This window comes from Babylonia areolata, chromosome 28 (assembly GCF_041734735.1).
Source record: "Babylonia areolata isolate BAREFJ2019XMU chromosome 28, ASM4173473v1, whole genome shotgun sequence".
Classification (NCBI taxonomy): domain Eukaryota; kingdom Metazoa; phylum Mollusca; class Gastropoda; order Neogastropoda; family Buccinidae; genus Babylonia; species Babylonia areolata.
This window is the reverse complement of record NC_134903.1, coordinates 22,617,230-22,629,018: the sequence shown is the minus strand read 5'-3', so window position 1 is coordinate 22,629,018 and position 11,789 is coordinate 22,617,230. Positions and strand designations below refer to the sequence as shown.

General features: G+C 39.4%; 1 protein-coding gene across 1 annotated transcript in view; it reads right to left on the bottom strand.

Annotated features, from left to right (window-relative positions):
* Nucleotides 1-2,926: 2,926 nt before the first annotated feature.
* LOC143301829 (ephrin type-A receptor 4-like) overlaps nucleotides 2,927-11,789 on the bottom strand; it is a 200,636-nt gene continuing 191,773 nt past the window's right edge. The window contains exon 21 of the mRNA XM_076616237.1: nucleotides 2,927-6,460. Within this exon, the coding sequence (XP_076472352.1) occupies nucleotides 6,190-6,460 (271 nt within the window). The 3' untranslated portion in view covers nucleotides 2,927-6,189. The remainder of the gene's footprint in view (nucleotides 6,461-11,789) is intronic.

Below are 11,789 nucleotides of genomic sequence, written 5' to 3'. Positions count from 1 at the left end.
TATCCTGAATTATCTATATCAATATAAAAAATGTATAATCTATCTATCTATCTATCAAGATGCAAGACAAAAGTGCAGGAAAAGATTGTCGCAAACGAGGCAGTACGAAATGGAGTCTGCTTGTTGATAACAGTGTTGTGTCTTTGTTTGGTTGTTGTTTGGTTTTGATTATTTTTCAGCAAACATGTCATGTTGTCTGGCAATGTTTAGTTTATACCAAGAAAAAGGAGCAGCAACAAAAAAACAAAACAACAAGCAAAACAAACAAAAAAAACAACAACAAAACTAACACAAAAAAAACCCCCAAAAAACCCCAAACAAACAAACAAACAAAAAAAGAAAAAAACTGCAGGAAAGAATTCCATAATTATTAATAAAATCAGAAATAACAATTACTCAAAAATATGGAATGGATTAGGACAAACTGCAACTTATTCAGTTTTACAAGTGACATCCACCCTCAATGACTAAAAAATTGTGGCAAATGTATTCCAGTTATCCTTTGAAACCTTGTATGTATCAATATGCCCTGTTGCAAACCCTGTTGCTTTTGTATATGTACTGAAGATTTACAGTTCCTGCTGAATGAATTACATATGTAATGTATGTTTTTCTTGTTGTTTTTTTCTCTCTCTCTCTCTCTCTCTCTCTCTCTCTCTCTCCTGTGTGTGTGTGTGTGTGTGTGTGTGTGTGTGTGTGTGTGTGTGTGTGAAATGCTTAGAAAACAAATCATAACAAAGACAATAATGTACATTGATGACAATATCTAGGTTTGATGCTCTCAACACAATATGCACATCATTGCTTTTCTATTCTCCATAATATGTGTTTCTGTTCCCTGTACAATGTAATATTGAAATTAATTATTATTTTAAAATCTACCAATCAATATAACTCTGTTCCAGCTCAGAACACCTTTTTCATCCATTTCCATCAATAATATTCTATTTCTCCAAAAGAATTTTTAAAATAACAGTTAATATATATCACTGATCAAGTACCTCCTGCATATATGCTTTTCAGCTGCCTACTATCACATAATGTTTTTGTTGTTGTTGTTGTTGTTTTGCTGACTTAACATTTTAGAATTTCCATAGCTATAAAAGGCACTCATGCATATACAAAAAAAAGAAAAAAAAAGAAAAGAAAAAAAGACAAAACAAAACAAAACAAACAAGACATGCTTTTAATGGACATTGAGAATATGAAAAATGAATCATATTTCTAGTTCTGAAGAAATGTATAGCCATGCTCAATGTTACTGATATTGGATTAAACCATTAATGTGACCATATGTAGCGTATCCAAGTTGTATGGTGCACTTCTGTGCATAATGAAATACTGCTGTGTTGAATGGGAAAATAAAGGTGGAACTGAGGGACAGACAGGCCTAGACTGGAGGAAATGAGAGACAGTGTCAAAAAGCAACCAGTGTCAGTAGTCTAGAAAACTAGGGAATACTGTAAATGAGAGATAGTGTCAAAAAGCAACCAGTGTAAGTAGTCTGGAAAACTAGGGAATACTGTAAATGAGAGACAGAATACTGTAAATGAGAGATAGTGTCAAAAAGCAACCAGTGTAGTAGTCAGGAAAACTAGGGAATACTGTAAATGAGAGATAGTGTCAAAAAGCAACCAGTGTAAGAAGTCAGGAAAGTAGGGAATACTGTAAATGAGAGATAGTGTCAAAAAGCAACCAGTGTAGGTATTCAGGAAAACTAGGGAATACTGTAAATGAGAGATAGTGTCAAAAAGCAACCAGTGTAAGAAGTCAGGAAAACTAGGGAATACTGTAAATGAGAGATAGTGTCAAAAAGCAACCAGTGTAAGTAGTCAGGAAACTTGGGAATACTGTAAATGAGAGATAGTGTCAAAAAGCAACCAGTGTCAGTAGTCAGGAAAACTAGGGAATACTGTAAATGAGAGATAGTGTCAAAAAGCAACCAGTGTAGGTAGTCAGGAAAACTAGGGAATACTGTAAATGAGAGATAGTGTCAAAAAGCAACCAGTGTAGGTAGTCAGGAAAACTAGGGAATACTGTAAATGAGAGATAGTGTCAAAAAGCAACCAGTGTCAGTAGTCAGGAAAACTAGGGAATACTGTAAATGAGAGATAGTGTCAAAAAGCAACCAGTGTCAGTAGTCAGGAAAACTAGGGAATACTGTAAATGAGAGATAGTGTCAAAAAGCAACCAGTGTCAGTAGTCAGGAAAACTAGGGAATACTGTAAATGAGAGATAGTGTCAAAAAGCAACCAGTAGTAGACTGGAAAACTAGGGAATACTGTAAATGAGAGATAGTGTCAAAAAGCAACCAGTGTCAGTAGTCAGGAAAACTAGGGAATACTGTAAATGAGAGATAGTGTCAAAAAAGCAACCAGTAGTAGTCTGGGAAACTAGGAAATACTGTAAATGAGAGATAGTGTCAAAAAGCAACCAGTGTAAGAAGTCAGGAAAACTAGGGAATACTGTAAATGAGAGACAGTGTCAAAAAGCAACCAGTAGTAGTCTGGGAAACTAGGGAATACTGTAAATGAGAGATAGTGTCAAAAAGCAACCAGTGTATGTAGTCTGGAAAACTAGGGAATACTGTAAATGAGAGATAGTGTCAAAAAGCAACCAGTGTAAGTAGTCTAGAAAACTAGGGAATACTGTAAATGAGAGATAGTGTCAAAAAGCAACCAGTAGTAGTCTGGGAAACTACGAAATACTGTAAATGAGAGATACATGTAGTGTCAAAAAGCAACCAGTGTAAGTAGTCAGGAAAACTAGGGAATACTGTAAATGAGAGATAGTGTCAAAAAGCAACCAGTAGTAGTCTGGGAAACTAGGAAATACTGTAAATGAGAGATACATGTAGTGTCAAAAAGCAACCAAAAAAGCAACCAGTAGTAGTCAGGAAAACTAGGGAATACTGTAAATGAGAGATAGTGTCAAAAAGCAACCAGTGTAAGTAGTCTGGAAAACTAGGGAATACTGTAAATGAGAGATAGTGTCAAAAAGCAACCAGTGTAGGTAGTTGGGAAAACTAGGGAATTCTGTTCTATGTGTCATATGCATGCGTCAATTCCTGGAGCACCAAACTTCAAGTGCAATTTAATGTTTGACAAACATGAGAGAGACTGAATATACATGCTAAAGTTGTCATTCTAATTGTTCATTCAATATACATGCTAAAGTTGTCATTCTAATTGTTCATTCAATATATGTGCTGAAGTTGTTGTCTTTTCTGTCCATTAAATATATGTGCTGAAGTTGTTGTTATAACTGTTCGTTCAATATATGCGCTGAAGTTGTTGTCTTTTCTGTTCATTAAATATATGTGCTGAAGTAGTTGTTATAACTGCTCATTTATGCCAGCTTACACATTAAAGTTAAAAAGATATGACTTTCATCAGGAAGAGGAAAGCTCACACCCTGTTCTTCATTCACTAATCATTCATTACCAACATTCTGACTTATGTGACATACAGGTCTTCGTCAGTGTTGGCATCACACACCTCAAGGTCCACACTGACTTCCTATTGTGCACGCTCCACTTTCTTACGTATCAAATCTATTCATATCTATTTATGAAACAGCATTAGCTTCTTCTTCAAATCTTTCATGACAGAGAGAGAGACACACAGAAAGAGAGAGACAGACAGAGAGAGAGAGAGAGAGAGAGAGAGAGAGAGAGAGAGAGAATGACCATAACAAGGAAAAATCCTCAAAAAACAGAAATGCAAATGATTCCTGTCAACAAGAATTAGTAAATGATAGAGTTAAATGATATTCATTGAGCAAAGCAATTTGTCATCTTGGTTCCACCAACAACACAAGAATAATCTGTATACAACATGTTGAAGAAAACTCCATGGCATCCTTAAAACATGTCAGAAACCATGACCCCTTTGACGGAATGAATCACCCATTCAAAACTACATTTTCAATGAAACTAAGCAAAGTCAACAGAAATCACTACAGATATCAACATCATAATAGATATCTTGATTATCCATATATTTTCATTGATACTACATTCTGTTGGCACCATCACTGATGGGTTAGGTTGCTTCAATGGGCAGTGGGAGAAATCCCAAGAGTCACCAGGAGGTACTGCACATGGAGCAGTGCATGTTAATACCTGGCACAACACTGTGTCAGTTAATACTAACACTGAACAAGGATGATTTAGTTTTTGGACAATCTGGACAGGTTTTGGACTATTTTGTATGTTAAAAAAACACAAAAAACAATCGAATAAACAAGGGGGAACTGCTGTTGGTAAATGTTGGGGGTCTACCTGATTAAACAAGCAATATAAAGTGGCAGGTCACAATAGACTCCATGTAGACATCAGCTCAGTTTCCATCTCTTTGACAATTTACACAGTTAGTCCAGGCTTGAACAATACTGTTCCTCATTTGCTATTCACATGAACCAAACACACAAACAATGTATTCAAATATACACTGATTGGAAAGTAAACCAGCTAACGATATGGACACTTTAAATACTTTGATAATAAGCAAATTACAGCAATGCTCATCATAAAGGCATAAGACAGTTACAGTCTTTGGTCAAAGTAATGATGGGGGCAAGTGAACAGTGACTTTACATAATCATTATTCATATGACTTTGCTTATTCATCTGGCTTCATATTCATTCGACTTTACACATTCATTACACTTCATATATTAATCTGACTGCACATATTCATTTGACTTCACACAATCATCTGACTTCAAATACTCATCAAATTTGTGACCACAAGGATGTGAAGACTGGTGATGACCACATTTGACAGGACTGGTTACAATGGACTCCACAAAGTCATCAGATCAGCACTCTGTTACTTGCCCACACACATGTGGCTCTCAACACAGCCTCCACACAATGACAGTTACACAGTTAGTCCAGTCTTTAAAAATACTGTACTTCACGTCGAAATGACAGTTTTACGTGTTCACACACACAGCATATATAACATATTTAATACATGTAGTATTGCTTCAGGTATGTCTTGTGTTTTCACATACATAAACTGTTACAATATTATTCTGAGCAACCTGAAGATCTCTAGAACTAAATAAGCCACAATCAAAATAAAATTTGTAAACACCCCCAGAACATGATGCGGATTTCCATTATTCAGCAACCACAAAGTGATTGTGGGCTGTGTGAAGCAAGATGTGAATGGTGAATCACCACAGGTGTCACCACTTGTTACCACCATGCCTCCTCATGTCAGTGACATATAACACACATTGTGTGGCTGTAATTCTGGATATTTGTCTTCAGTGATTCCAAGTAACCACACTGTACATCATGCTTCCTGGTGTGTTCAGAAATGTCCATGACAGCTCAAAACAGCTGAGGGAAACTGTTTCGTTCTTCATTAGTTCACGTGAAGACACTTCCCCGTGGAGGGTCAGTCAACAGTGAAGACTTGCTTTCTCTTACTGATGTGTGTTGTGTCAAGGCTCCATGTTCCCGCCATCACTGTGAAAGGTCCAGTCCTGTCTGGCTATACTCCCTTCCCTTCAGTTTCATCAGTTGTCAACATCAGCCACAGAAAGAAGAACAAATCATACTGCTGCAGATCAAAGCTGTCAGTGGCCAGGTCTCAAATGCATGTAACAATACATGTGGTGCAACACCACGCACTCCCCCCTGTTCTTCCATTGTATCAAGAAATCTCTGCTGGTTTTGTGGAATATCAAGGAATGATTCCTGGCAGGCAGCCCACAATCACACTGTACAGCAATGTTTCCTGAAGACAAAGACATTCTTGACATCCTGTTCCATGAACTGTGAACTCCTGCTTGCATACTTTGCACACTGCACACACAGAGGTGCTTCCTTAACACTGAGTATATCCTCAGTCTCTCTAAAATTATGAAGTTGTCATACACTTTTGCAAAGTGAAAAAATATCCAGGCTTTTATCATACCAACTGATTATTGATTAACAAGAATCCTTCACTGAAGTCAATTATACAAGCAGCCCCTCACAGCACCAGGAATTCCTCACAATCTCATATGACACATGGACATCCAGACAGCACAGGACCCCGAGAACTCTCTCAGCATCCTGTCACAGCAGCACCGTCCTCGCTGTCTTCAGCTCCCCTGTGCATCTCAGGGGCCACTGCTATACAGCACCGTCCTCGGTGTCTTCAGCTCCCCTGTGCATCTCAGGGGCCACTGCTATACCAGAAAGCCCTCTGTGAGGTGGGATCCTGCTAGCTGGGCCCTCAGGGTCTGCAGACTATTCATGATCTTCTTCTGGTGCCCCACTAGGGTGATGCCCATGCCCAGCAGGTCCCGCAGTGTCAAATGACAAGCCTGTTCCATGGTGCTGATGCCTGCCTGTTGGAAGGACGTCACATAGCGGTCCATCTTGATGGACTCCAGCCAGTCCTCCACCCGACTCAGCGGACTCAGGTCTACCAGGCTGGGCTCCGTGAAATTGTGAGGTCTGCGGAATATAGTAATCACCTGGTCAATGTCTGTTTTCAGGGTCTGTAGAACAGTAATCACCTGGTCAATGTCTGTTTTCAGGGTCTGTAGAACAGTAATCACCTGGTCAAGGTCTGTTTTCAGGGTCTGTAGAACAGTAATCACCTGGTCAATGTCTGTTTTCAGGGTCTGTAGAACAGTAATCACCTGGTCAATGTCTGTTTTCAGGGTCTAGAACAGTAATCACCTGGTCAATGTCTGTTTTCAGGGTCTAGAACAGTAATCACCTGGTCAATGTCTGTTTTCAGGTCTGTAGAACAGTAATCACCTGGTCAATGTCTGTTTTCAGGTCTGTAGAACAGTAATCACCTGGTCAATGTCTCTTTTCAGGTCTGTAGAACAGTAATCACCTGGTCAATGTCTGTTTTCAGGTCTGTAGAACAGTAATCACCTGGTCAATGTCTCTTTTCAGGTCTGTAGAACAGTAATCACCTGGTCAATGTCTCTTTTCAGGTCTGTAGAACAGTAATCATCTGGTCAATGTCTGTTTTCAGGTCTGTAGAACAGTAATCACCTGGTCAATGTCTGTTTTCAGGGTCTAGAACAGTAATCACCTGGTCAATGTCTGTTTTCAGGTCTGTAGAACAGTAATCACCTGGTCAATGTCTGTTTTCAGGGTCTGTAGAACAGTAATCACCTGGTCAATGTCTCTTTTCAGGGGCTGCAGAACAGTAATCACTTGGTCAATCAATGTCTGCTTTCAGAATCTGTAGAACAGTAATCACCTGGTCAATGTCTGTTTTCAGAATCTGTAGAACAGTAATCACCTGGTCAATGTCTCTTTTCAGGGGCTGTAGAACAGTAATCACCTGGTCAATGTCTGTTTTCAGGGGCTGCAGAACAGTAATCACTTGGTCAATCAATGTCTGCTTTCAGAATCTGTAGAACAGTAATCACCTGGTCAATGTCTGTTTTCAGAATCTGTAGAACAGTAATCACCTGGTCAATGTCTGTTTTCAGGGTCTGTAGAACAGTAATCACCTGGTCAATGTCTCTTTTCAGGGGCTGTAGAACAGTAATCACCTGGTCAATGTCTCTTTTCAGGGGCTGTAGAACAGTAATCACCTGGTCAATGTCTCTTTTCAGGGGCTGTAGAACAGTAATCACCTGGTCAATGTCTCTTTTCAGGGGCTGTAGAACAGTAATCATCTGGTCAATGTCTGTTTTCAGGGTCTGTAGAACAGTAATCACCTGGTCAATGTCTGTTTTCAGGGTCTGTAGAACAGTAATCACCTGGTCAATGTCTCTTTTCAGGGGCTGTAGAACAGTAATCACCTGGTCAATGTCTGTTTTCAGGGGCTGTAGAACAGTAATCACCTGGTCAATGTCTCTTTTCAGGGGCTGCAGAACAGTAATCACTTGGTCAATCAATGTCTGCTTTCAGAATCTGTAGAACAGTAATCACCTGGTCAATGTCTGTTTTCAGAATCTGTAGAACAGTAATCACCTGGTCAATGTCTCTTTTTAGGGGCTGTAGAACAGTAATCACCTGGTCAATGTCTCTTTTCAGGGGCTGTAGAACAGTAATCACCTGGTCAATGTCTCTTTTCAGGGGCTGTAGAACAGTAATCACCTGGTCAATGTCTGTTTTCAGGGGCTGTAGAACAGTAATCACCTGGTCAATGTCTCTTTTCAGGGGCTGTAGAACAGTAATCACCTGGTCAATGTCTGTTTTCAGGGTCTGTAGAACAGTAATCACCTGGTCAATGTCTCTTTTCAGGGGCTGTAGAACAGTAATCACCTGGTCAATGTCTCTTTTCAGGTCTGTAGAACAGTAATCACCTGGTCAATGTCTCTTTTCAGGGGCTGTAGAACAGTAATCACCTGGTCAATGTCTCTTTTCAGGGTCTGTAGAACAGTAATCACCTGGTCAATGTCTCTTTTCAGGGGCTGTAGAACAGTAATCACCTGGTCAATGTCTGTTTTCAGGTCTGTAGAACAGTAATCACCTGGTCAATGTCTCTTTTCAGGGGCTGTAGAACAGTAATTTCAGTGAAGTGATCTCTGCTATAGCTGGCCATAGCACAGAAAGTATGCTGGCAGGGTACATTGAATGCAGACTGAATGAAGTTCAGGAAAAGAGTAAATGTGAGATTGTGATACAGACTCGTCAGTTTGCATTGAGACTTATGATGAGCTGGTTGGATTTATTTTTGTCCAGGTGAACAAATGGTTTTGTTAGTGTGAATGTATGTTTCCGAAGATGAAATAAAGATTCCATCAACAGAAAGTTTAACATTATGTATTTATTTCATAATCTTTAATAGAATTTGCTAAATGTTTAAGATGGTATAAATTCTTGTTCCAAAATCTTGAATAACCGTTGCTACAAATGTAAAAAGAGCCCAAAAATATGAACTGTTACTTTCAATAACATGTTTTTAGCACCAACTTTGTATTTAATACTACTTTGTATTGATTTAAAATAGTTTGCATTGAGATTTCTGACGAGTTGGTTGGATTTACATTTGTCCAGTCCTCAGGTTACATAATCACTTGGTGAATGTCTGTTTCCAGGTACTATAGAACAGTAATCACCTGGTCATGGTCAGTTTCCAGGTGCTAGAACAGTAATCACCTGGTCATGGTCAGTTTCCAGGTGCTAGAACAGTAATCACCTGGTCAATGTCTGTTTCCAGGTGCTAGAACAGTAATCACCTGGTCAATGTCTGTTTCCAGGGTCTGTAGAACAGTAATCACCTGGTCAATGTCTGTTTTCAGGGTCTGTAGAACAGTAATCACCTGGTCAATGTCTGTTTTCAGGTCTGTAGAACAGTAATCACCTGGTCAATGTCTGTTTTCAGGTCTGTAGAACAGTAATCACCTGGTCAATGTCTGTTTTCAGGGTCTGTAGAACAGTAATCACCTGGTCAATGTCTGTTTTCAGGGTCTGTAGAACAGTAATCACCTGGTCAATGTCTGTTTTCAGGGTCTGTAGAACAGTAATCACCTGGTCAATGTCTGTTTTCAGGGTCTGTAGAACAGTAATCACCTGGTCAATGTCTGTTTTCAGGGTCTGTAGAACAGTAATCACCTGGTCAATGTCTGTTTTCAGGGTCTGTAGAACAGTAATCACCTGGTCAATGTCTGTTTTCAGGGTCTAGAACAGTAATCACCTGGTCAATGTCTGTTTTCAGGGTCTGTAGAACAGTAATCACCTGGTCAATGTCTCTTTTCAGGTCTGTAGAACAGTAATCACCTGGTCAATGTCTCTTTTCAGGTCTGTAGAACAGTAATCACCTGGTCAATGTCTCTTTTCAGGGGCTGTAGAACAGTAATCACCTGGTCAATGTCTGTTTTCAGGGTCTAGAACAGTAATCACCTGGTCAATGTCTGTTTTCAGGGTCTAGAACAGTAATCACCTGGTCAATGTCTGTTTTCAGGTCTGTAGAACAGTAATCATCTGGTCAATGTCTGTTTTCAGGTCTGTAGAACAGTAATCACCTGGTCAATGTCTGTTTTCAGGGTCTGTAGAACAGTAATCACCTGGTCAATGTCTGTTTTCAGGGTCTGTAGAACAGTAATCACCTGGTCAATGTCTGTTTTCAGGGTCTAGAACAGTAATCACCTGGTCAATGTCTGTTTTCAGGTCTGTAGAACAGTAATCACCTGGTCAATGTCTGTTTTCAGGTCTGTAGAACAGTAATCACCTGGTCAATGTCTGTTTTCAGGGTCTGTAGAACAGTAATCACCTGGCCATGGTCAGTTTCCAGGTACTAGAACAGTAATCACCTGGTAAATGCCTGTTTCCAGGTATAGAACAGTAATCATCTGGTCAATGTCTGTTTCCAGGTACTATAGAACAGTAATCACCTGGTCAATGTCTGTTTCCAGGTACTATAGAACAGTAATCACCTGGTCAATGTCTGTTTTCAGGTCTGTAGAACAGTAATCACCTGGTCAATGTCTGTTTTCAGGTCTGTAGAACAGTAATCACCTGGTCAATGTCTGTTTTCAGGGTCTGTAGAACAGTAATCACCTGGCCATGGTCAGTTTCCAGGTACTAGAACAGTAATCACCTGGTAAATGCCTGTTTCCAGGTATAGAACAGTAATCATCTGGTCAATGTCTGTTTCCAGGTACTATAGAACAGTAATCACCTGGTCAATGTCTGTTTCCAGGTGCTAGAACAGTAATCACCTGGTCACTGTTTTCATGAACTACAGAACAGTAATCACCTGATCACTGTTTTCATGACTATAGAACAGTAATCACCTGGTCATTGTTTTCATGACTATAGAACAGTAATCACCTGATCACTGTTTTCATGATCTATAGAACAGTAATCACCTGGTCATTGTTTTCATGAACTACAGAACAGTAATCACCTGGTCACTGTTTTCATGATCTATAGAACAGTAATCACCTGATCACTGTTTTCATGATCTATAGAACAGTAATCACCTGGTCACTGTTTTCATGAACTATAGAACAGTAATCACCTGGTCATTGTTTTCATGAACTACAGAACGGAAATCACCTGGTCACTGTTTTCTAAACTGTAGAACAGTAATCACCTGGTCATTGTTTTCATGACTATAGAACAGTAATCACCTGATCACTGTTTTCTAAACTGTAGAACAGTAATCACCTGGTCATTGTTTTCATGAACTATAGAACAGTAATCACCTGGTCACTGTTTTCATGAACTACAGAACAGTAATCACCTGGTCATTGTTTTCATGACTATAGAACAGTAATCACCTGATCACTGTTTTCATGAACTATAGAACAGTAATCACCTGGTCACTGTTTTCTAAACTGTAGAACAGTAATCACCTGATCACTGTTTTCATGAACTATAGAACAGTAATCACCTGATCACTGTTTTCATGAACTATAGAACAGTAATCACCTGGTCACTGTTTTCTAAACTGTAGAACAGTAATCACCTGATCACTGTTTTCATGAACTATAGAACAGTAATCACCTGATCACTGTTTTCATGAACTATAGAACAGTAATCACCTGATCACCGTCTGTTTTCTGTGACAGTAGAACAGTAATCACCTGATCACCGTCTGTTTTCAGGGAAAACAGAACAGTAATCACCTGATTATTGTCTGATTCAGGACCTACAGAGCTGTAATCACCTGAATATTGTCTGTTTTCATGGACTCTAGAACAGTGCCTCACCTGATTATTGCCTTTTTTTCAGGGACACCTGACTTCACCTGTTCTGGATGACCAAGGTGTGCTAGACAGAAGACTGCATGAAGTAACTACCTTATGAGGCTGAGGATGCAAAGAGTGGATTACTGAGACGGGGTCCGGCACATGGATTGTCC